A 27985-nucleotide genomic window follows, 5' to 3' on the forward strand; every position below is an offset into this window, starting at 1 on the left:
CTCCACCTCTATCGAAAAAAGAAAGGCAGCCTGAAATTCTTTATTTGTTTATTACCCAAACATCTTTTGCTAATTAACGTTTGCCACTGACTTCTTAGATGTTAAAGTATGAAGAGCATAAAGAGGCAACTGCAAATGCATCTGCAAGACCAAAAAGTGAGCACTCTATTAACGGGAAGGCTTCAAGTAATACTGTTTAAAAAGCTAAACACTAATGACCAAGTAATACCAAATAGGAAACAAGCTTAATGAGAGACAGAATAAACAGAATATTGCAGCGTTGTTTTGGTCTATAATTATTATTTATAAATCACTTCCACTGCTTTTAGTCAGTTTTACAGTTTGGGTGAAGTGGCTGTGACAGCTGTTCCTCTCCATACAGGATGAAGATAAGTGCCCCTTTAGAGTTAATATCCCTTAAGCAGATATTAATTATTCATTATGGTCATTTCGTGGTGTGAACGCGGCTAAATTACACCACAGCTGATGGAGTGGCAGTCATGACTGTTCATGTTCTCCTTCTCTGTCGCTTTCTCAACCCACTCCTTCTCACCCCGGTTATTATTCCTCTCCTCTTTCCTTCGCTCCCTCTGTTTTTAGAGATCCAACTGGTTCAGCTATATCAAAACCCTTTGTCACTGACTTTTCTTTCTTTTCCATCATCTTCCTTCTCCTCCATTTCCTCTTTTTCTTTTCTTGCTTCTTTGTTCCACTTCTTGTTTCCTGCTTTGTGTTTCCTGTCCGCTATTCATCTGCTACTTTGTGTTTCCCAAACTTCCATTTTATTCTTATCATTTTAGCTTTTGTTGCATCATTCTGGTTTTTAATTTGCTTTTTTGTCTTCCTATTTACTTCTTTCTTTCTTCTTTGCTGTCTTTCTTATCTTTTTTGTATCTGTCTCTTTCTAGGTTTCTTTCATTCCTGTCATCCCCATCTTCCTTTTTTAAATTCTCCTCTTCCTTTTCAGCTCACTACATGCTTCCCCTCTGCCTCCATCTCCTGTTTGCCTTCTAACCTTTTTATCTGCCATGTTTTACTTCTTTCTGAGTTTCTCTGTCTTCTCCATTTTGTGTTTTCTTTCTTTTTATTCATTTTTCCTTTTCTTTTCATTTTTCTTTCTGCTTATCTTTCTGTCTTGTTAACTTTTGATTCCTTCTTCCGTATGTTCCTTCCTTTCTCCCTTCACTCACCAATCTGGACCTCAGCTTGGCTCACTTTTACTCTCATCACTTCTTCTTCTTCTCTTTCCTTTTTTCTTTTCTCATCACTTTCTCTCATCTTAAGCCCCATCCGTTTTCATTTACTTCATCTCATTTGATTCCTCTTGTTTTACACTCTTCTGCTTCCTTTTTTGCCCTCCCTCTTTCAGCACACGTTCTCTCCATCTTCCCAAAGTTTCTCCTCATCCTCTCACTCTTCCTGTTTTTGGTCTTCTGTCTGTTATGTGGTACTGAGCTGTGGCTATGGACTCGCTGTGTGGCAAGGAAGGGGGTGATAGAGAGAGACGAGAGACACATGCTGAGAGAGAGAGAGAAGCTTTTTTTTTTTCTTCAGACACTCGAAGTTAGCCTGACCTTCAGCACACAAGCACAGAGACAACACTCTCCGCCTGTCAAGCCTACATACACATATGCACCCACCCACACACACACGCACACAAACACATGCCATTCAGCAGAAAACAGCAGAAAACAATTCCGCCTACTCGATACACACAAACAGGAAAACACAGAAACCTTTTTTTCCCTCTTTTTTAACAGGAGAAAAGGCATGCAGGTGTTGTTTCTACAAACAACTAGATACAAACACAAAGATAACAATGCCAAAAGAGGAAAAAACCATGACAGATGGAGTTTCTTGAACCATCTGGCTGTCTTCTATTCTCTGTCACACGCACTTGTGACAGATAGAGTGTATTCCTGTGTCATGAAGGTCAGAAAGCAAAAGCCAGTATGGTCACTTAGGGCAAGAGGTTGCATCGCACAGCAGATGTGCATGCTTGCAGATACAGCTCGAGTGAGTCTACATCTCGATTTGTTCTGCACACAAAGATGGGCATCATTTTATGAACTTTCAGAAAATTCTTCATCTCTAAGCTGAACATACTGGAGTTTTTTTTTTAAAATCTTGCTTAAAAAAATAGTCCATTACGTATTGAGTATTAAGTATTGAGCACTGAAGAAGTTGAATGATTACCTTTATAACCAAGTTTAATGTGTTAAAGTCGTTTTAGGAGCAGATTTTGTGACTCTTTTGTTCTTTTATCTTTCTATCATTCTACCCTGTTATTCAGCTTTGGTATTAATAGTGGCAATGAAGATACAGACAAGACATGTGGGTGGAGAGAGAGCAGATTTGCACTTTATATTTAAGTTCCCAGGTCTTAGCTACTTATTAACATGAATATTAGTTGCTTACTATCGCTTTATAAGTCATTGGAAAGCATAATGATTTATTCTGCATTGCTGTGTTTTACAACTGCAAGCTCATTAACTAAGTGCTTTCCCTCAAAAATGTACTCAACTGCTTCTTCATAGTAACAAATCTATTATACATGGATTACAAGCTTAATATGGTTTGTTCAGTGTTGCATGTTTAAGGTCGCACAAGAACAACCATTTCTTAAGAAACTAAATAAATATGATCTATTCTCAAGTAACAAAAAAACCCCAAACAAAAACAAAAAATGTCTAAAAAAACTCTTATTAAGACTACCAATTCTATAGAGAGGCCCTGATCATAAATAAGTCCCTTGCAGTTTGACATGTTGCACAGAGCCTTTTGATTGGGATCTGCTAGTTTAAGATGACCATTTGATACTTGCAATACGTGAGATGTTTTTAATCAGGCAAATGCATAATAAAAATGAATAATAGGGACAAAGAGACTTTGCTAAAGTGAAATCCAACTTCATAAATATGAAACGTCTGCAGCACACGTTTCTCTGTTTTATCTAATTTGTTCTTCTCAGGAGACACTACTGGCTGTGATGGCTTTTATCTTTATCAAGCTTTATTTTCCTTTATGCTTTATTTTAACCTTTTTCATCTACTTTTTCGTTCATTTGTATTTCACCAAGACTTCTGCTGTATAAACAAAACAGTCCTTTTTAAATAATTATTGTAATTTCATGAACAAAGACAGCGATATTTTTTCTCGGTTCAAGCTGACTCGCAGCTTTTGAGCACGTTGTGGAACCGTTAATGAGAAGCCCGTTTCTATTTTAGCACGCAGCTTCCTTTGGAATTGCTGAATTGGGGGGATCCACCTACTGAAATAGACTGTTTTTTGTATTTTTCTGTTTCTGTTGTAGAAAACACAGGAGTCAGTTCTGGCTTCAGATGCTGTAATTAGCTGCTGCTTTAGCAAATCAAATATCGATTTAAAACTGAAAGTGAAAAAGCAAATGAGTTTGGCCTGGGGTGTCACATAGAGACCTTCTTCAGCAAGCAACGAGGAACTGGGATGAGCAGCATTAAAATGATCAAGACTAGAAGAAACTAAAATGACCTAACTCTGTGAATTGGACTGATTAAATGTGCTAGACTCAACTGGACAGCACAGATTAAAGCTGACAGAAGACTGAATTACACTTCTGTGGAAAAGATATGATGAATGCTCAGCTGGACATAACTGGATTGCAATAGTTTAGCCTGGATGGAATTGGACAATTATGGATCGAATGGATCACTGGTATATGATATAAAACAATCGGCAAAGGTTGAATGTCTCTTTCATCACCTGCCAGTCAGCTCCGCTCATCCTCTGTGGGCTTCAAGACATCACTAAAACATGCAGCCCAGCTTAAAGAAGAATGCAGCTCCTTCATATTATGTGCACAAATTGACAAGTCCTTCTTTGCCTACTGCAAAAGGAGATTGCTCAAAAATGGCATTTACACTCACTGGTCACTGCATTTGGTACATTTTCAACTGCTCTTTAACTCAAATATCTAATCAGCCAATCACACGGCAGCTTCATCCATCCAGCTCCATCAATATAGGCCTGTAGACATGGTCAAGGCGACCTGCCCAAGTTCAAAATGATTGTCAGAATGAGAAAGAAAGGTGATATAGGAGACTTCAAACATGCCATTGTTGTTGGCCATTGGCTGGTTTGAGAATTTCAAACACTGCTGATCTACTGGGACTTTCCCACACGACAATCTCTAGGGTTATCAGAGAATGGTCAGAAAAGGAGAAAATGTCCAGTCAATGGCAGTTCCCTGGGTGCCTGTTTGGCTTCCAAGTTGAGCAGGCAATATGCTGCATGTGCTGGAGGGCTAAATGCTGTGGCCCGGGTCTGACTCAGATCCAAGGCTTGTTGTCTCATCTTCACTGCACAATCTAATACAGACAAAAAGGAACCCCCAAGACATGCTTCTAGCTGATTGGAAGGCTGCAGAAGAATGTACAACAGATGTGCTACTGCTGCAGAAGACCACACCAGGTGGCACAAGAACAGGATACTTAGGCTACAATGTTGCCTGGTCTGACGATTCTCAATTTCTGCTGCAAAATTCGAATGAATTTTTAAATATGCACGGATCCATCCCACCTTGTTTGTGTAAATTGTTACAACCAAGTGAGCATTGTTGCCTAACTGAGCTTAACCACAGCCTGAATATTGTTGCTGACCTATGACCCTGCACCATTATCTGATGGATGCTTCCAGCAGGATAACACACCATGCCACAAAGCTCAAATCATCACAAACTGGTTTCTTGAACATGACAATAAGTTCAGTGTACTTAAATGGACTACACAACCACTAGATCTCAATCCAATAGAGCACCTTTTGCAATGTGTTGGAAGATTCACATCATGGATATGCAGTCGACAAATCTGCAGCATCAGAGTGATGATAACTTCAGAGGAATCTCTGCTGAGGCCAGTGAGTTGACTTTTTAACAAGAGCTTAATAATAATTCACTGAAAATGCACAATAGCCTCTAGGACAATGTAATCCTTCAAATTCAAAACAATTAGCCTATTTTCAGGATGGGCTTTTACACAAAGAGCCACGCAGAGCTTCGTTATTAAGCTTGCTGTTTCCTTGTTAAAATTAGAAAAGATCTGTTTTCCTTCCGTCTTCCCACCCCCGAGCCCCTTCCTTCTCCCTTTTATCATACCCAGAATGGCCAGCACCATGCCATCTTTCAGCACTTCCATGGATCCTGAGCAGACAAAGAAGATGGCCTGGAGAGCGTCACCCTGTCGAAGGAGGTACTCTCCTGGAGCACAGAAAGAGGTCTTGATGTGCAGTGACAGGGAGCGCAGGCAGCCGCGACTGGCAGAGGCAAACAGCGACAGCTCCAGGATCTCCTTGTTAAGGTGCATGGTGATGTCAGATCGCAGCTCATCTGGGAAGTCCTTCAGCAGCTGTAGAGATGGGGGGGAAATAGCAATCAGAGAAGGATGTGAGCAGCATGACACTTGTAATTGTAAGAAAAAAAAACACATGTACCTAAAGTTAAAAGATATTATTATTACTATCATTATATAGTAATAATTACCTTTATACACCATTACCAACCAATGCAACACCTGTGGCTGCAACACAGACAATATAAGGTGAGAATTTGGAGAAACGCTGTCATTTGCACATCATCTATCTGTCCATCCCCTCAGCGGGACAAAGATCTGCAGCTCAGCAGCATCACAGCTGATCAATGAGTCATCAGAGCCAGGCTTACTTTAATCAACAGGCCCATCTATAATTCATTTGTCTGGGTTTCATCATCATCACTCCCTCCACTCCCTGCTCTGTTTTCTGACAGCTGTCTTGCAGGCATTCACAGCCTAGAGGGACGAGTTGCTACTATACTGCTGACTGGTTGCCTCTGTTTCCCTGAGCTTATCAAGCAGAGGTGTTGTTCACCCTGTCTTACTGTGTGTTTTCTCTACATGGTCCTGAAGCCACATTTGCACACTTAGATCTGTTTGCACGTTTCCTTTCACCTGATGTTGTCTTCAACATAAACAAAATCTGGTTTTGAAAACAAGCCTCGAATCATCATTTTTGAAACTGAAGGCCGAGAGCTTGTCCTCTAAATATCATCATGCATGGACAAAAAAGTCATGTATTCTTCTTCTCCCTGTGAGTCAGTGCTCAGGGCTAAACACAACTGCGTTCACTGTGGGTAATCATAGTACCATTGATTGTATTTTCACCTCTACCATGAGCCTAAATGTGGCTGACATGTAAGGAGTATGTGAACTTCCAAATGAGTTATCGGTCCCTGTGGGCTGCGCTGTTGGACATTTAAAGTACAAGTGAACAGACCAAGTAGGGAAAGGGTTAATACCAACTTAAGTAATTACTGTATTTGATGGTGATGTTGGGATATCGTCAATGCAAAGACACTTCCAATTTCAGTTTAGCAAAAACCAATCAGGTCGTCTTCCTTTCATACCTCGTTACAGTCGATGCCATTGTTGACCGACCAGGTTGTTTGAAAGTACTCCAGCATTCGCTGCTTGAGGCTCTGCGGCAGATGATGGACACGTATGAAGTCCTTGAGATCTTTGGTTTTGGTGTGGTACAGAGACCAGCGTGAGTACATCCTCTGGATAATGGCTGTCACATTACCAAAGACCAAAGCGTGCATCAGTGCTGCAGGTAAGAAGAGATGAAGAAGGAGAGTTAATGAAGTGGACAGTAAGCATGGATGACATACAGTGAAAAATGTGCTGACACTGAATTGTCAAGACAGGGAACAAAAATAGGAAACCTGACTAAACTCTTTTCTAGACTGGTTTTGTATCTCACAGTAAACCAAAGAGAAACAGCAGCACAAGCGTTACAAGTGCAGCACAATAATAGTAGAAAAACACTGGACTCAGATCACATGTTGCTCAAAGCAGGTCAGCGGTACATGGAGAGAAACATCTAGAAACAGGAACTCTGTCATATTTCTAAAATATTAAATAAGCAACAGGAATAAGGCTAGTTTTACAACAGTTCTGCCTCGACTTGATTTCTATGATCAAATAAACATCAAATCAACTAAATATACACATGCATATCCTGCAGCTCTGCTCCTAGAACACAGGAACATCAGGATTAGGTCTGGCAGGGTCATATTTGATTGGGATGACAGATACCTGTCCTGTCCACCTAAGCTCATCCACTTTTCAGCGGTGCTGCAGCTGCGTCGCACGCTGCAAGACGGGAAAGTGGGACTGCTGTGACAGCGATTACTGATTGTGGCATGAGCCATTAATGAAAGAAAACCGAGCTTTAAGCTTCACCACTGAAAACTAATTACATTTTATGTTTTACACTGTTGTATCCCGGTAAGGTCATTTAGTCATATTGTTATTCATGTTTGCATTGAATGATGGAATAAAATGATTTAATTCAATTCCACCCATCCAGTTTGGCCTATGTTTCCATATAAATATGAACAGGTGCTTGGTTCTAGTTTTTATTTCGTGTAAACCCAACAGGGATAGCGTGTGTGTGTGTTTGTGTAAGCACATGTTTGTGTGGTGTGTCTGTGACAGCTACTGCTACTGCCCCAGGCAGCCAGGGACATTTAGCATTTAGCTGAACCAGAATTGGGAGTGTCCACAGGGAAAACCCCCACCATGGTGACCTCTCCTCATCCCCAAAACACAAATGTAGTGTAACAAGCCAGTTTAAACCGGATCAGACCTTCCTGCAGTTGTCTGCCAGTGAAATATAACAGCTTACAGTGAAACAAATGATGGACCAGGATCAGATTTTGTTGATGTTCCATCCATCCGTCTATCCTGCTTCACTGCGTATCCGATTGCAGGTAAGGGTCATTTGTACAGGTAAGTATAATTCCACACACTGTTGTCTCAATCTGATCTCATGATAAATGTAAGCATTTGCATCATTTCCAAAACACGTGTGCACTCAAGTTAATGTGACGATATCTCACGACTGATCGTTTGTTCGTGTACCTCCTATAAGCATGACACAAACGGAGAAGATCTTCTCAGCGTCAGTGTTGGCTGACACATTGCCGAAGCCCACGCTGGTGAGACTGCTGAGTGTGAAGTAGAGTGAAGAGATGTAGACGCTTCGGATGGAGGGACCACTGCCAGAACCATTAACACCTCCTGTGGGATAGTACGGCGACTCCAGACGCTTTCCCAGTTCATGGAGCCATCCTGTTTTAATATAGTGTAAACAGCAAACGGATGGTCAGACAGACACGTGGCATTTGGCATTTCATAACAGCAGTTAATATAAAAATTAAACTCGACTTGTAACAAAATTTCCACAAAATTACCAGCCTTCATTTTTACTGGTTATCATGAAATCCTATGCAGTAATTGGTGAAAAGAAATCTGCATTGTTCTCATGACCCACTGGATATTGACCGGGATCCAGTTATGAAGACGCAAGAACAAGGTAATTGTGAACAGCACAGCTTATCGATGCAAACCAAAAATCAGCCTAACGGGCCTCGTTATACATAAGTGACCTGAGGACTAAAGGGGAAGCCTCGTGTTTCGTTATGAGAAGAATTAACACATTTTGCACTGATTTTACAATGCACACACATAACTGATACAGTTGTTGCGCCCACCTTTTTTTACGGCTCTACCGTAAAGGCTTAAAATCCCATATGAAGACCCTGATGACAAATGCATATACAGGTAAATATAAGATCTCACTTGCAGAAAAAACCCTGTATCTTTGGTTTTAACGGCACTTCAGAAATTTAAATATGACTTCTGTCCTGTTCAAGTTTGTCTTCTTGTGCACCTCTACACTATTGGTGATGAAAGCTTTTTTTTAAAAAAACAAACAAAAAAACCCCAAAACCTGCAGCCAGCGAGCCTGCAGGTAGTGCATCAGGTGTGAAGCATAAAAATGAACATGACTTTGAAGTTGCTGAGTTTTGGGAATGTCCAGTGTTGTCACAGGGAGAACATTCATGAGCCAGAACAGCACAATCTTTACTCACCACAAATCCAATTAAGTATATCTCACTCTCTTTGAATTTGTCCACTTCTCCATAATAATAGTTAAAGGCTAACCGTTCTGACACAGTGGAGTAGACCCTACATGCAGCATAGATGCACAATTTGCAGGTGCACCGAACAGGACTCTCCGGAGAACAATCTATCAATTGCAGCTGGCACTGGAAACAGTCCAGAGGTCAACATGAAGGTCAAGCTGAAAGGGCCAATTTTAAACGAGTTAATGTTTTTGGCCTTTAGGGATACAGTCTAGTCTGTCTGTCTGTCTGTGTCTTTTATTATACTAGGCTTTATTATAGCCTTTGTATGAGTCTGTTTATTGCACAGATTTTGGCCCATAGAAGCTCAACGTTTCTTTTATACTGAGTCTGACAAAACTAGATTATGACTCCTTCAGCTAGAACAGAAGCTGAGGCTGTTTTTTTAGCCCCACATTTTGTCCCAGCATTTGATGTCACCGGAGTCAGTTTTCCATTAGCATCCTGTAACAAAGTTGATAACAAATCTCTGCAGGCACACATCACATTACATGTACACTTTTACCACAGTGGTGGGTAGCTCTGAGACTTATTAAATTATTTATTTTCACATGGCTACAATATAATGAATTCAATTAATTTTTGGTACAAAACACAGCAACAAATCTTTTTCTTTCTTTGTCTGGTTCTCTGTGATATTCTAGCAACATTTGTGGTGAATCAGCACATTCAATGTCTTCCTGCGAATGATAGGGGGTGGGAAGATTGTATTACATTACTAATCCAAGCACCAACAGCGCCTGAAGATGCTACAACTGATACTGGCAAAGTGCCCAGTAGCACCTGTGCTATGCTGAAAAAAAAGGTCTCGGTTACAAGTCGTTGTTTGTTTTGACATCATAGGATTTCAAAGGCGCTTCGAAGGAAGAACACTACAGATGCAATGTTTTATGTGAGACTGTTGATGGAGAAGTATAGAAAAGGTCGAAAAAAGTGGCACTGTGTCTTTGTGAATCTAGAGAAAGCATATGATATGGCGCCAAAGGAGGAGCTCTGGTACTGCAAGAGGAAGTCAGAAGTGGCAGAGAAGTATGTTAGGGTGGTGCAGGACATGTATGAGGACAGATAGACAGTGTCGAGGTAGGAATGACAGATGGCTTTAAGATGGAAGTGAGATTCCATTGGTGATCTGCTCTGATCCTTTTCTTGTTTGCAAGGGGACAGATGAGGTCAGGCAGGAGTCTCCTTGGACTAGGATGTTGTGACGACACTGAGATCAGCAGTGAGAGCAGGGAGCAGATGGATAAAAAATATGGAGGTATCCTCTGGAGAGAAGAGGAATGAAAAACAGGAACTACGTGTGTGTGAATGAGAGGGAAACAAGTGGAAAGGTGAAGGTGCAAGGAGCAGAGGTAAAATAAATGGGGTGAACCATCCAACACAACGGACAGTACACGTGAGAGGTGAAGAAGAGAGTGCAGGCAGAGTAGAGAGGGTGAAGAGTGTCAGGAGGAATTCGTGACAGAAGGATAGCAGCAAGAGTGAAAGAGAAGGTTTACAAGATGGTAGTGATGGTAGGAAGCAGATGATCCACTGTGGCAAACCCTAAAGGAAGCAGCTCAAAGAAGAAGAAGAGTTTGAAGATTTGCGGTTAAGATTTCCCCCGCCACTGACCAATATCCCAGTTGTTCGTGTTGTCCTCCATTTCCTTCTTGCCGATGATGTACCAGATGCAGGCCATCCAGTGAGCCAGAAGGGCAAACATGGACATCAGCAGGGTCAGAACCACAGTGCTGTGCTGCGAGTAGCGGTCCATCTTTTGGAGCAGCCTCAGCAGTCGAATTAAACGCACAGTCTTCAACAGGTGCACCACTGACACCTGTAGGTACACAATAAACCAAGGTGAATCTATTTGTAGATAATGAAGTAACTGGTTACATACAAGTTTTACTGTTAAGAACTTTCACATTAAAGTGAAGTGGAATTCACATTTTGGATTGACAGATGTATTTTTAATTATATGGACAAGGATACATTGAATCTTCTTTAAAATGGTTCTTATTATCAAAGAGTTTAAAAAACACATAAAACTGACATTCTGTACTAAATTTCAAAGCCAGCATGAACTTTAAATGATTGTCAGTTATTAACAGTAGTCTAACCAACAAATTCTTCTCAAGAGATATAAAAAGAAGTGTCGAAGAACTAAAACATTAAATGTATTTTCAGTTTTCTCAAATTAACCAGCCAACTGGTGTTAAGAAGCTCCCCACTATGATATTTATGGGAGGCTTATCAAATAATAGCCACCGACTATGTTAATAATATTTGATTAAGGCACTTTTGTGCACATGCAGCACTAATTATAGGAAAAAAGAAGCATTAGTTACTCAGTTGCTCTCTGACTCTATAATGTGATCTGTATCAAGATTTGCTGATAACCTTGAATGCAAGAGAAATCAGCCTGTGTGTTGGTTTTGTGTCTTAACTTAAAATTCCCACCTTCAGCCGAGTTTGCTTCTCTGGACTTTTTATGCCTTTTCTGTTTTCCTTCATTCTGTAACCAATTAAATTTTGGCCCATGTCTTCTGAGCCCTCCTCTGACTTGCACCTGCTCCTCAGGCAAACTGTGCGAACAGTCTATCATTTGGGACTTGCTGTCATCTTTCCCCACAGGAGATGTACACACCAGGTATTATTAAGAAAGATGTAGGACAAAGAGGACATGTGATACATGTTACATGTGTATTTGTGTAGCGAGGAGAGGAAGCAGGGAAAATTGGGTGGGAAAGTAGGCCAAAAAAATACTGTATATAAAGATAGGGTGTAGTCAAAGCATCCAGACAGTTATCTTCACTTCCACAAAAATAAACAAATAAATAAATACAATAAATCATTCAGCTGTGATATTCCAATCAAGAAATGTCCTTAAAAGGCATTATGATCCTGTTCATATCAATTTAAGGAGAAGAAAAACAGGAGATCTCAAGATCACGTCACTATATTTAAAAAAAAAAAGGACTTGGTTTTGGATTTCTCTGTGCAGTAGCAATTAGTCACTGAAGTAGTTTAGGCCATCTAAGAGAAAACAAAACACAATGATTAGATAAACTTCCTTAAAGAAAAGGAATTCTCCATCAGCTGTGTATAACGGGGCCAAATCACCAACACTGCTGATAAAAATGGTCTCCTGCAAGTGCTTCCAGCAGCACCTTAGGGTCCTCTATACCGAGCAAATGGAAGAGTGACACATTAGAATGATAAAAATAGTGTGCAGGAACACTGGGACCAAAGAGGTCATGCTAGTTAGGCCTTGCATGACCCAGGTAACATTATATATTCTGTGCACAGTGTTTAATGTCTCAACTAAACATTCAAGGCAAGATAACAAACATCACATTGCAAACATTGCAAAGCTAGCCCCAAAGTATGTGGTACCGGACCCAGAGGGTTTGTCTTTAAAACTGTAGAGGCTGGGAAATTATAGAGAGTCAGAGTGAGGAACCCTATGCATTGAAGATGGGGCCCATCAAAGGTGGCCAGATTAGTACAGTGAGATTAATCAGTCTGTCACACTACAAACAGCCTCTGTCATGCACCCAGAAAAGTCGCTGACTAGTCAGCGCAATCAAGACTTCAAGGAAAATGTCAAAGAAAAAGCATAAACTGCCAATTGTAGATAAAACATTTCTCAGTATTGCATAGGTCAGTCTCACGTCTAGACGGTCACTTTAACCTTGCATAGATGTGCAATGCATTGACTGTGGTGTGGTGTTGTCAGGGTACATCTCTGAATGCTAAGCTTATGCAGACAGAGAAGCTAAACCAGGGTCCATTAGAGTACCATGTGCTGACACACCGCTGCATACAATCCACACATTGTATGCAAAGCTAACCACACCATAACAACACAAAATCTGTGTGGATGGATGTCCAACATCTGTGTCCACAGCACATGCATTATTTAACATATGTAATAAAGAGTGTCTTTTCTTTGGGACAATTTGTTTCTCTGGCCCCTGGGTTACATTTGATGTGCAGACTCAGATATTTTCTCAGGCTCTGTGCTGATTATCAGCAGGGCACCGTATAACTATTTCATGTAGTAATAACTAGAATATATCAAGGGTTGTTTGTGTGTACATGGGTGCATGTGAGGGGACAAGGAGGTAAAGGAGGGAATTACAGTGCTTGAACAAAGCTAAGAGGAGGAGATATGTGGACTGTCCTTATCAGAGCTTCTCCTGCACATGTCTCCAGTTTTATGGTAGCTTGTCCTATCGCCGTGAGAAATAGAGAGCTGGTGCAGCACGAGGCGTAATGAAGCCTCCTACTGAGCCCAGGGGAGAGGCACCATCTCCCCTCCACTATCTATCACCACCCCACATCCCACCTATGGAGCGAGCAGGCTGCGCCACGTCCCGTTCTCTCCAGCGCCATGAGTGGTAAGCAATATAATGTAGCCAGCAATGCATATGTGCACCACCTGCTACTTTTTCCTTTAACTTTTCCTCCTGTCACTTCCATCTCACCCCTGCCATTCACATTTTCATTTCCTCTGCTTATCAGGTGTGAAATATATATGCTTTGCAGCCTGATTGCTTACTTCTGCTTTTTGTGCGCGTGAGACCATAAGGTTGCAGAAATGCTCATTATTTCTCCCCCTGTAGCCACGCCTTTAGCCCTGCACGCCTATCACAACAGCATGGCCAGTCATGTTTATTTATTTATTTATTTATTTTATTAATGCCACGGTATCGGCCCAATAAGCATGAATAACATTGTTCTCTAATGCCAACAGGGCATCCAGCCATGCAGACCCAGGAGACCTACTCACAGCAGCTAAATCAAGTGGAGGTTTCTGTTTCATATCAGTAAAAAGCCAGATAAGCTCAGCACACTTTTCATTTAAGAAAGAAGTAAGAAGTGAATGAAATGTACATTGGTGGTAAACATTTTCAAGTGAAGAAATGCTATTCAAATTTCCGCTCAGGACAAGTTTTTGGACTTCCTGTGTTATTTTCTTGAAAAAATAGTTCAGTCATGCAGATAAAACCAAAATTTCTGTGGGAACTAAAATGTACAGTTGTGCATGGAAATGCACACAAAATTTCAAGGTCAAGGTCAAGTTTATTTATAAAGCACATTTACAACAGCTCATGCTGGACAAAGTGCTTTGTAAACTAAAAGGCAACTAAAATAAGTAAAATGCACAACAATGATGTTAATGGGGCTGTTAAAACAAAAAATGTTCGGGCCAACATGTGCTAAAAGCCAGTGGATAAAAATGTGTTTTCGGTAAAGATTTAAAATGTTCGAGTGTTTGTGCAGATCTAATATTTAGAGGCAGACTAGTCCAGAGTCTGGGACCCGTCACAGAGAAGGCTCTGAAAGAGTAACGTTTTAAATTGGATCCTGTAAGCAACAGGAAGCCAGTGTAGAGAGGCCAACTCTGGGGTTATACGCTCCTTCTGTTTTGAACTAGTCAGCAGATGAACAGCTGCATTTTGGACCAACTGGAGATGATAAATAGAGGTCTGGTCCAAAGTACGGAGAAAAAGGGAAGAGTATTGAAAACACCCAATAAAAAGGAATATATCCAAGGAAAAGGACTAATTGGTGAGTATTGGTAACCTGCCTGGAGCTTGCTTGTAGAAATGTTCATATAAACAGTGTTTTTTTATATTATTTAATTACATATTTCTTCTGTTCCTTTATTCCCTCACAGTAAGAGTACAGCATTGTGCTAAAGCCTTGAGCCACCCCTCATATCTTTTTAATTTTGTAGGAAAATGCAAAATAGGTGCGATGCAGTGAAACAAGTGCAAGCATAAATGATAATATAATCTATATATATCAAAAATCAGTCATGCTGAAAAATGAAGCTGCTCCCAATGAAACTCTGTGTAGAGGATCAAAATGTGCTGGTACTTTTCTGTGTTCATAATTTCATCAGTGTTGATAAGCTCTCCAACACTGCTGATTGAAATGCAGCCCAAACCCATGACAGAGCCTCCACCATGTTTTACAGATGGCTGTAGACACTTGCTGTTATACATCTCTCCTGACCTCATCTGTTCATACTGACTTTTTGAACCAAACATTTCAAAATTGGATTCATCACTTCTGTTACCACTAATTTTCAGACCTGTTCTTAATTTAATTTTGAATACCATACCTGTTTCCCTTCATTAAAAATGGCTTCCTGACAGCCACCCTTTCACTGACACAATTTCTCATGAAGCTTCAGTGAACAGTAGCTGGATCAGCTGAAGAACCACATGCATCTCTTAGTTCCTGTGTCAGGTCTTTGCTGGAATTTTCCCCTTTTCCTTAAGAAAACAACTTTCAAATACTGTTTATCGTTATTTTTATTTTTGTTTTTTGATCAGTCTGCTTTAATGACTTACTCCAGACAATATCGAGATACGCTTCCAGTTTTAAGCTCATATTTCTTTGGGAATCACTTTGTTGGTGCAAAAATAATATTTTATGTCTGCCAACTCTGTTATGTTTTGCATTTTTTGTGCATTCAGCTATAAAATTTGGGTAAAATTATGTGTTTTTGTGACAATCTGCAGGTAACAAAATGATGCACAGAAACCTTTTCATATATACACTTTCAGCGATAACCAGTGTATAGACACCCAATATATACATACAAATTACAGCACCCAGAATCATAGACTTGCTTTTGCTTTATTCTATACTTTTCCCTCTGTCCCCTTCTGTTTCCTAAACTTGTGAAATATGTACAAATATTATCTGCATTTTATAATACACAGAGCAATGATCATGGAAAATGAGAGCATTATAGAGACTATGAAAAAGAGCAAGAAAGTGCAAGTGACACAAAACAACAGAAAAGTCACAAGATAGAATGCGAAACGCACTAAAAACAGAAATGACTGAGACATATGACAAAAACAACAGGGAAACAAAAGAGAGGAACACCGCTGAGGCCCCATGGCTCATTTAGGTGAAAGATGGCTTCTGTTCTCAAAAGGGACATCAGCATGAATGCTCCCGTCCTTAGAGGAGACTTCACGCAGAACGTTCCTCAATTACTAGCCATTCCTGCTGATCCCAGCGGGGAAATGGAGGAACTCATGGCCTGGTACCCCTACACACAAATCCTGGCCTACTGAGCATGTGGTATTTCCATTAATAGAGTCTTGTATCAAACCGGTACCACTGCCTGCAGCAGCCTTTTACTACTCGCATCCTTTCCCTCCCTCCTTACCTTGAAAGTAATTTTTTTTTTTCATTTTGCTGATTTTTTTCAAACAGCGGCCGAATTCTTCTATTAACCGTCTCCTTTCATAACACAGATCTGTACACTTTCTTCCTGCTCTTTAATACCTGTTCTGTTCTGAGCATTTAGTCAAACACGCACCTATTTGAGACTGGATGCTTGTGTGCATCCATCCAGTACTCCGTATTGAGCTTTTGATCCACTCTACAGCAGCTGAGTGAGCAAACAGTGATATACAGCACAGTCAAAGCATCCCATTCTCTAAATTAGAGACCAGAGAACGAAAAGTTCTATAAGCAACCAATCAAAAGCTCCCTAAAGTGCAATGCTTCGACTCAGTGACATCATTCAACCGGGGACAAGACAACACAGTCTACCTAATTGCTCCAGATCTCTGTTTCTTCCTCTTCTCAATTGTTCTTTAGGGGGATATGTATTTTACTAAAGCAACAGAAAAAAAAGTTTTAATGATGCAGATGTGATAGTTTTGTCAGTGCTTGCTCAGTGCACGTAATTAATATCCCAAAAAGACACTGAAAGAGCTCTGGAAACCAAATTATGTTGCGGTGTTAGGCATCGAGCCAGTTGCTACTCACCACACTGACTTTCACGGCGTAGAGCAGGTCAAAGGGCAACGCGGCCACCAAGTCGATGATAAACCACGTGGTCAGGTAGTGGATGCATATCTGTCGTGCGTCGAAGACCACCTGGCCTGACTTGCTGACATAAGTGGTACGAAAATTGAAAACGATGTCTGGCAGTTGAAGAAAAAAGACACACACAGGCTTGGTGGTTATTATGAAGACTCAATTATTTACAAGTGACAATAAAACAGTTTTAAGACAGCAACCGACCTATGATGAACAATATCTCCACGGCAATGTCACTGACGGTTGTGCTGCGGGTCAGGTCGTCATCGTTACCGATGAAGCACACGTTATAGGGCACCGTCACGGCAACGTAGAACGTGGCGAGCAGAATCAGCCAGTCCCATCCTGCTTTGAATGTGCTGTAGTGTAGTAAGATGAATTTGGACTTCTTGGCATCTGCTACTTTATACTCGGGCAGAGCAGGTAGGTCGCCAAACACATTCTGGATGGGACAAGATAAGGGGGAAAAAAGCCAGTTTATCCACCTATTTCCACCTACAGTCAAGCAAAAAAGAAAGCACGCCTTCTTTTAATTATTCAGGTCATGAAGGTTTGACAGCATTTATTAATGCACAGCTCTCATAATGTTCCATCTTTCAATCAGGTTGATGTACTGGGCCATTGTAGCACTTTGATAATTTTCTTTTTCAGAAATTCTGTTCAACATCCTGTTGCATGTCCCAATTTGGGCCAAACGTTAGCTGTTTGACAGCTAATGTCCTCATTCATGACTCTGAAATATTTTGGTATACAGAAGGGTTCATGGTGTCGTAAGTATCCAGCTCCTGTAGCTGAATTTCTAAGTCTTTACCCCCCATCAGCGTGCTAAAGGTTGGTATGAGTTTGGCTTTCACCGAGTGTGGTGTTGCACATTATTGCCAAATATCTCTGTTTTGGTCTCATCTGTCCAAAGCACATTGTTTCTGCAGTGTTCAGTTTAGTGAGAAGAGGGTTTCTTCTGACAGCTCTCTGTCATTGTTCTGTCTTATTCCTATTCTACTGTCTTTAACTTTAACATGTAGAGTTTGAGATGTAGCTCTTGGACTTTTTGCAATTACTCTGAGCATTGCACAGTCTGACCTCGGGGTGGATTTGATGGGACATCATGCTGGCAATTGTCTTGAATATTTTCTACTTGTGAATCTATTTCAATGTAGAATGATGGACTTCAGATGGTTTAGAAACGGCCTCATAGGCAGCAACAATTTCTCTAAGATCATTGCTGATGACTTTCCTTCTTGGCATTATGTAACACACACCTGAATTCTGCAGACCAACAAACTGCCAAAACCTCTTCTTTCATAGAGGTGCTCACACTTGCTAATATTCAGTTAATCAAGTACATTAGACCCTCTTTTTTACCACACTGCTTTTGCATTTGACTTGATTTTTTGTTAAATAAATAATCACATTATTAATGCAGGAATGAAATTACTCAAACTATTCATATTGTTGTAAATTCACTGTTTGTGAGAGATGTTTGCTCCTAGCCCTTGAGTGTGTCCATTGTGCTTCACTAACAGCAGTTATCTTCTTAATTCCCAAATTGCACAATCTGTCCCCATCCACTTTTTAAATGAATCCTTCATCACGATGCATCCTGTCCCATTGTTTGAAGAGGCTGATGATATGATGATACCTTGTTGAGTTTAATCTTGCTCTTCTCTCTGCTGTGTAGGTGCCCAGAGATGTGGTAAAGTACGGTACTGCTCCGCAGACGAGCCGAGCTGAAAGGAGAGCCTGTTTTCACCCTGCCGCGCCGTCGCTCTGGAAATGCACACAGGGAAAAATTAGTACACACCGATCTACAACACTTTACCCCCCAAGGTTAACTGATGACTGAACCAGCCATTATACTTGATGAAATACATAATATTCTGCCTTGAACAGGAAAACATGAATATGCAGCAGTGGGAATAATTCATTTCTAAGCAAACTGTGTTATTTGATCAGAAATGCAAAGATAGTGAATGATATTTACAGTCCTTTGGCCTTTGTTTGGTCAAAAAACATTTATTATGCTTTCATCCTCTGTACTGGACAAACCCGTTGACTGATAATGTCTTATTGTGTAAGTACCATCTCGAACAAAACAGTGCAATTTTCAGCTTTGATAAGTCGCCACTGGGGCAAAGAGGCAGTTCAGTAAGGTATATTTTCTGTGGTAAATTGCTACTGGTGTGGGACTGTGTGTAGCAGATAAAGTAGATAGTGCAGGATAGTGCAGGAGTGATGTGTTCAGACTGAGGAGTTGGGTAATGGGAGAAGGCACTTTATTGCTGCTGGGTTCTGGGCCTCATTCTCAACGCTGCGCACCCACAGGAAAGGACTAAGGCTAGATTGGCTTGAAAGGGGATAACAACGATAACAAAGCTGCAGAATAGAAGTGATAACTGCTTCTGAGTGTCCTTTGGAAAGTATATGAGTTCTCTGGTGTGTGTTGTGGGTGTGTGCGCGTGTGGACCACAGACAAAGAGAAAAGACAGGGCTCATCCATAACACGGTGCAGCCTTGGGGGACGCGACACGGCAGGAGCACAGAGGCAGAGACATGCTTATTTTTAGATCTAATGAATTTCCCTCCACTTTTAAAGCCATTCTTGTGTGGGTAGAGGGGGCACACAGGTAGGGAGGGGCGGATGTTGTGCATAAGTAGGGGAAGCCGTGGACAGATTGTAAAATCAGATGGAATAGATGAAAAACTCATGGAGGGATGCAGTTGTGAAAAAAGTACTCAAGGATGCAAAAAGTCAAGTAGAGGTGAGAAGCGGTTTTGCCAAAGGTGAAAATGTTATAAAAGAAGAGAACAAACAAAGGAATGACAGGAGATTGAAAAGATACACAAGAGTCTCGTCTTAAGAGCTTGAAAGTTTTTGAAGTCTCTTCACCTCTCATTCAAGAGGCTTCTTCAGCTCTAAAAGCAAAAGGTGGAGAGTCCCACGTATTTAAACGTGAGTTTTAGTGAGTTGTCCCTCGGGAAGTGGTTGTTGACCAATATTAATCATGAAATAAGGTGTGAAAAAAGGTGTGGGTCATTACCACCGGAGGTTTTGGGTGAAACCACTGTCAGACCTTGCCCCACCCAATCATCTAACCTAATGAGGTTACTTGACACATGATTTGTGTGGGGGGTAAGGTGCTTGTGAACGGAAGAAAGAAGAGTGACCTTTACCCTTTAGGTGCACTTGTACAGTGTTGTCCTGTCGAGCTCGCTCTTCTATGTTGTGTCCTGTCTTTATGTAGTGGCTGTTTGGGTTTTTGGTTAAAGCATAAAGTTCAGGTCATCACTAAACGGAAGATCGGTGGTTCGATCCAGTCTGCATGCCAAATATCCTTTGGTAAAAATACTAGATGGCCTAAGTTGCTCTCCAAATCATCCATGGGAGTGTGAATGGGTGTGACTGTTGGAGAGCAATTAACCATAGAAAAAAGTGCTTATATGAATGGGTGAATCAGACAATTTTTATAAAGCACTTTGAGTGCTCAGGTCTAGTAGAAAAGCACTATGTAAGAAGAACCAGTCCATTTACCATTTACCTTAGTTCACAGGAAGACACACATGATTAATAGTGGGTCTCAAACCCATTATACTGTGCTGTTTGTCTGTGTCAGAGGCATGCAGCATCAGCCTCTTTCCTTTTCTATGAAAAGCATTTCATTATATGGGCAAAAATAACTTTGCTTTCTGCTTCCAGTTCCGCCTTATTTACAGAGTAATTAGGCAAATCCAGAAGAGGAAGGTCTGAGATGAGAAACGTGAGTTTGCTTACTTCACAAGCACATACATTCACACACATTGACTCTGGCTTTAGCTTAGCTTCTTTTTGTATTGATGAAAATCACAAAAGCTGGAAACATTGATTGAAGTTCATTTTTAAATTCCCTATCAAGCAGAACATGCTAATCCTGACCAAAGCACCTGAATAAATACTGGTTTTAGATTAAAAAAATAAAAACAAAAACCGATCTATTGTCTTGAAACGCAAGTAAAGGCTTTATACATAATTTATTTAAAGACAGGGACTGATACAGTGGTTAGCACTGTTGCCTCACAGCAAGGTCTTGTATTTGAATCCACTGGACATCTGGGACCTTTTTAGGGTTCGTATGTTCTTCCTCATGCTTGTGTGCGTTCTCTGTGGTAAACTTGCAATTATAATTTGACCGCTGGGATAGGCTCCAGCTCCCTGACGCTGAATTGAATGGATGGATGGATGTTATATTAACTCTTGGTCTTTAGTTTGCACTACAACCTTTTGCCCCACAAACCTAACTTGTACAGTATGCAGTAAAGAAAGATGAATAACAGTATAAGGGGACCTTACTACTTTCCGTTGGAGAGATCAAACACACTCAGCTTCAACACATATTTTATGCAACAGCTTAAGGGGATTGTTTTTGTCTACATCATGAAACACCAGTTTAACTATTGAATCCGATGGATAAGCTGTGGCTGCTTACATTATAAAAATCCACATGCAAAATGAAGATTAAATATTTGGGGATTCTGGTCACCTCTCTTTAGAGGACATAACTTCCTGTACATAAATGCACATACAGACCTTCCCTCTTGTCTTCTTGGATGGCTTTGACTTTAGTGTCAGTGATGTCCTTAAATGAAGCCAGAAAGAGCACCACGTCGCCTTTTTCGTTCTTAATTGGCACGATGTCCAGCAGGCACCAGAACAACACAGCTGAAAGGGGAAAACACACACAAGATTTACAGTTTGTGCGTATACCGGTGTGTTTATGCAAAAGCAACAGTTCCAAAGATTTAGACTTATTAGTGAGCCTGTCTACAGCTGGATGCCCCTCGGGGGAAGCAGAGACTTTCAATAGATGAAGCCACTTTTCTCCAGGCACAGCAAGAGATGAACCCATCTCTGAGGTCTCATCTCCTGCTAAATAGATTCCTTGTCAAAGAGACTACAGGTCAGTATTGTGGGCAGTGTTTCTGATCAGAATGAGTGTGCTCGTTGTGGTTATTGTGCACTTGTTAAACGATTGATTTACCAAGGGAAAGTGTCATAGGAGACAGATTTGTGCATCCAGAAAATACAAGTAGACCACATTGTATCATTTTGTATGTACTGTAGATGAGCCAAAAAGTTAACAAAATGCATACTGTGGAATTATCTCCAGCCTGCCGTCTGCCTCAACTTTGTGGAACGTTTCTTTTTAGTTCATTGTTTTGGTTCCACAGATCAAAACTTTGGGACTGTTTTTACAGCTCTCATTAAAAGCCACTGTACGCTGCCTGCCGAGCACCGAACAGCAAACAATTAGGAGCATGCTAGTGAGCACAGTGGAGCATTCAGTAGCTAAAGGACAGATGTTTTTCACAGAATTTTGATGAGACTACAGCAGATTGAGAAGAAGAGCAAATATTGGGCTTGGATGGACTGAAAATTTGAAATGAAAATAAATCGTGTTTCGTGTCCTCTGGATCTGCATATGTGCAGCTGTCTGCTTATGAGTTTACTCCATCAGCTTAAAAAGTGATCAAGTCAGGGCTGTATCTAAAAGCGAGTTTGTGTTCCTTAAGGACCGTCTGGAAGTCTTCTTTATGTTAATTATTTAATCACATCAAATTATACCTAATCCACATCAAGCCGGGGGATTGTGCATGGCTGGCAGTAAATAATGACAATATTTAAATAAACCTAATCTAGGTAGGTAGGTGAACATTTTAGTTCTTTAAAAGGATTCGTCTTTTTTTAGCACACAATGTCACTGTGACAGTAGAGATCTTTGCTCTACCTTTACTCCTTTTCTGCTCAGTAATTAGAAATGAGTTGTTGATCAAGAGGGATTTCCCATGGAGTTCCCTCCCATCTCTCCCACTCACTAAATCCCCCTCGCCTCATGATAACTAAATCGCAGTATTTTTCGTCTCCCCGTGTGTACGTGCGAATATCTGTCTGCCTGCAAGACAAGGCAGCACTATCAAGTACACAGTGAGAGAAAGAGCCTTCTTGATTGCGATCATGCAGCGTTGGCTTTTCTCAGGCAGACAGACGGAGGACAAACTGAGTCAATCAGCCGCGTTTACTTTCGGGACGCTGCTGTGACAGACGAAAACGAGAGGGATGAGGCAACACAAAAAGGCTGAGGCAGGGGAGGAAGCAGCAAGATAAGGAACAGAGACATAGAAAAAGCGGTGCCAAAAGAACAATGTGGAGATGGTAATAAGACCGGGACTGAAACAAATGGCATTGCCATGAGAGAAAGAGAGAGAGATGAAATGTAACAAAAGGGCTGAGTGAAAAGAAAAGGAGATGGTGGCAAAGACAACAAAGATGCGGGTAGAAAATCACATCTGTGATGCTATTAGCAAAGCTGTGTATACCCTGCACGACCTGCTGAATTTGCTTTAAAAGCCAATCAAAAATAAACACATGCAAACATGCTAAAAAATCTGACATGTGCACGAATCACCATCTCTGTTTTACTCGTTTTGAGAGAGCATGCAGCATGGCAAATCATCTTCACAGCTGCTGTCAAAACAGCGTAATCACAAACAGCTTTTGATCAGTTCACACAATGGTGTTTGCAGATCTCTCAATTTCTAAGTCCTCTGCAATATCAGACAGATTTGTGTGTTTTGAACATCCTCTATTAGGCGTGCACTAAAGTGCAGTAAATATGTTGCATGTGCATGCAAACTTTATTATAAACAGCAGTGAAAAAAAAACAAAGCAGGTAGTAAGGCAGTCACACCTGAGTTCTACTTATTGCCAAACGCACGGGTGCAGGAACATCAATTACCCCATGACTAGATACTAATTGGACTTTTATATTAGCAACCCATCTACACGGGAAGCCTTTAGAATCTCCTCTGTGGTTGATTCTGCTGTGTATTGCCTAATTGATTTTGATGTGAATTTGATAAATGTTGTGAGTTTCGAGTCGATATCCTTTTGGGCTCCTGCAGCTGTCCAGGTTTTTAAGATTTTTGTGACTGGTGGAGCATCACTGGTGAATATTCCACTCATATCCTAAGTGGAAGCTAGTGGAAGCAAGTAGAAAAAAAAGCTCTTTTTGGTTAATTAAAATCTTTTTTCAAACCTCGTTTTAGTCTTTAGTTTACTTTTAACCAACTACAATAACCTTCTGGGCAGGACTCGAGATGTGACAGAACATGTAGGTAGAACAACATCAGTCAAAGGAGAAGTTGGACTTCTACTGCTGACTTTTACTCTTCTGGAGATGAAGAAATGTGTGCGGTAAAACCAAGATGGAAAATAATGATTTAGCATCCAATAATTTGGTTATTTATAATATTTTTCTGTCTTTACTCTCACACCCAACCAGTGTTGGTGGAGTCTGGTTCTGCTCGCGGTTTCTTCCTGTTAAAAATGAGTTTTTCCTTCCCACTGTCACCAAGTCCTTGCTCACAGAGCCGTACCATTTCTTTCTACTATTGTTGGGTCTTTATCTTTCAATATAAAGTGTCTTGAGGAGTTGTCATGAATTGGCACTGTAAAAAAATGGAACTGAATTGAATTGAAAGTAATATGATGGTCCTCTCAGCTGTAACCTCATCTACAGTATAGACTGGCTGAGCCCAGTGCTGTGTAAATTGATGGCAGCTTTAGAGACATTGAACCAACACTGTTTGTTTGAATCAATGTTTAGAAACAACAGCTCGTAAAGTGACAAGCTCATTTGATCGATTTAAAAACATTAACAGCTGCTGGAACTTGCGGTTCTAGCAGCTGTTGCAGGCTCCATCTCAGTGCCAACAGAAAATAATGTCGAGGCAGGTTCATTGTTCACCACTGATCTGTTCGGACAAAACAAAACAGAAATCTCCACAACCGAAAGTGAAAAATAAAGCAATCCAGTCAGATTATCAAGGAAGAGACTTTGCCCAGTTGCACAAGAACAGATTTCTTTTGTTTCCACAGACTTTATCAAATGTGTCATGTTGAAGGCTCAGTTGGAAACTCACGAATGAGCCCTAATGTGAAGTGAAAGAGAGACACCAAACTGATAAAATGAATAACTTTCCTCCTGGATTGTGACAGAGGAACTGCTGAGGTATTCACTAAAAAATACAACATTTGGCTGGCTGGGTGGAAACGTGTTTTTCTAATTATTTTGTAGATTCACAACTGGATCTGTTTAAAAAACAAACAAACAAACAAACAAACAATAAGAAATAACAAAAACTCTTAAATGCAGGGGTACATAGCACCATCTCAGCTTGTATCACAGCAAGTGTGTATCTGCTGGCGCCCTGACGATCTCATTATTTTGACTCCATTTTGTTCATTGGCCGGCTTGCTAATCAGCGAATCACACACCGAACCATACTGCACCACAGCTAGTTTCTGGTCTCAGTTTAATTGAAGGAGACGGGGTTAAGGAGTCACTAGCAGACAGCTATTAAAGTTTAATATGTCTCAGAATTAAATAATAACTGTAGGACATTCCCGACTGGTGGCTTTGTTTAATCACCATTTAATGAGAATGGCTCAATAAAAGAAGTAATACATCCATGCCTTCTGCCATTGCTTCATCTATCGACTGGCCCATCTACGCCAGTTTAAATTGACCTTCCTCAGAAATAGCCACACACAACTGCCATCCATTCGTGGAAATCTGAAAGACAAAGTACCCCATGGTGCAGTATCTAATAGCTTTCTGAGCCTGCCTACCATCTATGATTCCACAACCTAATTGGCAAATGGTAAATAAAGGCTCAGACTCTGCACTGCGTTGTGAAGCAACTCGGCATGAGCTGTAAACAAATGATAAATGAAGGGAGCCAACAATAATTGAGCACGCAACTCAAATACTACAGCTAGGAAAGTGACATTTGACTGACCTGTCTTTTTGTAGAACATGATCTCATCCTTAAACTCTTTGCGCTCCTCCAAAGCCTCGTCAATGCTGAGGATGATGCTTTCGCTTGTCTCGGGACCATACAGGAACTTACAGGCGCAGCTCTTCTGCATGACCTCTGCCCGAGAGAAGCCTGTGAGCTCACAGAAGCCATCGGAGCAGTACACAATGGGAAACCCCTTCGACACCTGAGCATTGGCCAGGATGAAGTTGCTGTCTGCAAGAGAAAGAAAAGATTGCATTATTTTCAAGGTTATGGTAGAATTTTCTTTTGTTTGTTTTTTCTATTTACCTGGACTTGGAAGAAATAATGAATGTTTCTGCTATAAAGGAAAAATAATTGGAGCGCTCAGGATAGCTTAGTTCAATTCATAGCTCCTTTCCAAAGAAAAGGAGTACACTGTTACATTTGGCCAGTGACTGAAAATACATATAAAACAGAACTCTAAGAGCAAATTTCATTTTAATTCTTCTTTATTTTGCTGCTTCAAGAGGCCCTTCAGGTCCCAGAACCAATCTCCTAGCAACCAAAAAAATACACCATCTAAATTCACCATTGTTACTAACATTTCTTCTTTTTCTCCTCTTTACCTTGGTGCTTGGGTAGTAGTGTACAATTGGTTTTTAGAGCATTTTCACAGAAAACAGTAGTTCTGTATGTCTGAAAAAAAAAACCCATTGATGAACCAAAGCACTAAGGAAACTAAGAGACAGCCTTTATTGCTGAAAAATGAGGCCAATGCAAAAGTGTCTCTAATGGCCACTTGAAGCTCATTCCAAAGGCGAGTCTGTCCCAACAGATTCCTACGACGAATTCAAGAGTATTAAAAGCATGTTTACAGGCTGGTACAAAAAGCAGTTTGGCCTTTATTCTTCCCCGTTTTATAACTACAGTACACTTTAATGAACTTTTTTTTGTTTTAAATAACTCATCCATTTGGTTAAAGCCTATAATTAGGGGTGTGGTTGCACTGACTGCTTTGGGTCCTGACAATTAATTTATTTCTAAAACTGCTTGTACCTTTGGGGGCCTCCTGAAGCATTTTAATGTAATTATCTGAAAAATGACTGACAAGGAAATTTGTGCTTCAGTTTTTTTGTGAATGAAATTCTGCTCTTTGATGAGTCTGTTACTTTGCACTGTTTAGCAGATATCTATGTACACTAGTACAGTTTATGGGTGCAGCTTACTAGCCATGGTTGGTAGCATTAGCTGATAATTTGGTGCTCTATCCTCTCATCTATGTGCTATATGGACAAAAGTACTTGGCCTTCTACATTTTATGGCTACAGGAATCATTTGGCCATCGAAACTCATGCCACGAAGCTTCCAGTGCACAGTCTCTGTGCTGATGTTTATGGCAGAGGAGGTTTGGATCTCTGCAGTTACTTAGCGTTGCAGACCTTTATGCACTATGCACCTCAGAACTCAGCGAATCCACACTGTAATTTTATGTGGTCTTTTACTTTGTGGCAGAGTTGCTGATTCTTAAAAACAACACAGCTTACAGTTAACATGGAATAAATTTGAATAACAAAGTGTCAACACTGGCATCCTATTACAGTATCATGCTCAAATTCAGTGAGCTCTTTAGAATGAAAGCTTGCAAAGGCCGATTGCACCTGATCTGAAAAATTAAGGTGTGGCTTCATACTTTTGTCCACATAGTGTAACCTCTGGTTTTCCAAAGCTAACATGGAAATGGTCAAGACACTAACATCAAGGATGTCAGAATGTGCAGCCCAGAAGCCAGTGGATGACGTCACGGTGGGTATGGCTGTCTTTTTTATACAGTCTGTGTACAAACCCCAAATTTGCTAACAGATGCCAGCATGCTTCAGAAAGCCAGAAGGAAAACCACAAACGGGTGTCAATTTATTATTTTTTTTACCGGCCCACATGCCTAATATGAGACATCTTTCATATTGCACACTGCCATCTCATCCATATTGAAATGAGAAACTAGCTATCATCATTTCTTTTTTTCTGGAAAGCTGAACATTATGAACAGAAATTTGGCCTGCTCATCTGTGGAAACTGTACTGCCAGCACTGGGACACCAAAATGCTTTTATCACCACCAACTTCTGAAACTTCAAACAGTATAAATGGAATCGTTTTCAACTGGTCAAGGAGTGCCTCTCTAGCTGTTTCAATGACTTGCTCTCACTTAGCCACTGCAGTGATATTTTAACACAGAAAAACTAATTCTGATAGGATGGGGGTTTTGTTTTGTTGTTTTTTTTAGCTTAGACACATAAAGGCCTGTGTGGGTAAAATAAAGGTTATT

At 40.6% G+C, this 27985-nt stretch overlaps 1 protein-coding gene across 1 annotated transcript in view; it reads right to left on the minus strand.

Annotated features, from left to right (window-relative positions):
• The window catches only part of kcnh8 (potassium voltage-gated channel, subfamily H (eag-related), member 8), a 55670-nt gene that overhangs the window by 12193 nt on the left and 15492 nt on the right, over nt 1-27985 (minus strand). Inside the window, exons 2-10 of the mRNA XM_040021281.1 lie at nt 25679-25912; nt 21408-21539; nt 18486-18613; nt 17051-17288; nt 16793-16950; nt 10616-10820; nt 7935-8144; nt 6416-6615; nt 5132-5381 (exon numbers count right to left, since the gene is read on the minus strand). Coding sequence (XP_039877215.1) covers nt 5132-5381; nt 6416-6615; nt 7935-8144; nt 10616-10820; nt 16793-16950; nt 17051-17288; nt 18486-18613; nt 21408-21539; nt 25679-25912 — 1755 coding nt within the window. The remainder of the gene's footprint in view (nt 1-5131; nt 5382-6415; nt 6616-7934; nt 8145-10615; nt 10821-16792; nt 16951-17050; nt 17289-18485; nt 18614-21407; nt 21540-25678; nt 25913-27985) is intronic.

The sequence above is a fragment of the Simochromis diagramma genome, unplaced genomic scaffold, assembly GCF_900408965.1.
Source record: "Simochromis diagramma unplaced genomic scaffold, fSimDia1.1 OVJJ01000753.1, whole genome shotgun sequence".
Taxonomy (NCBI): domain Eukaryota; kingdom Metazoa; phylum Chordata; class Actinopteri; order Cichliformes; family Cichlidae; genus Simochromis; species Simochromis diagramma.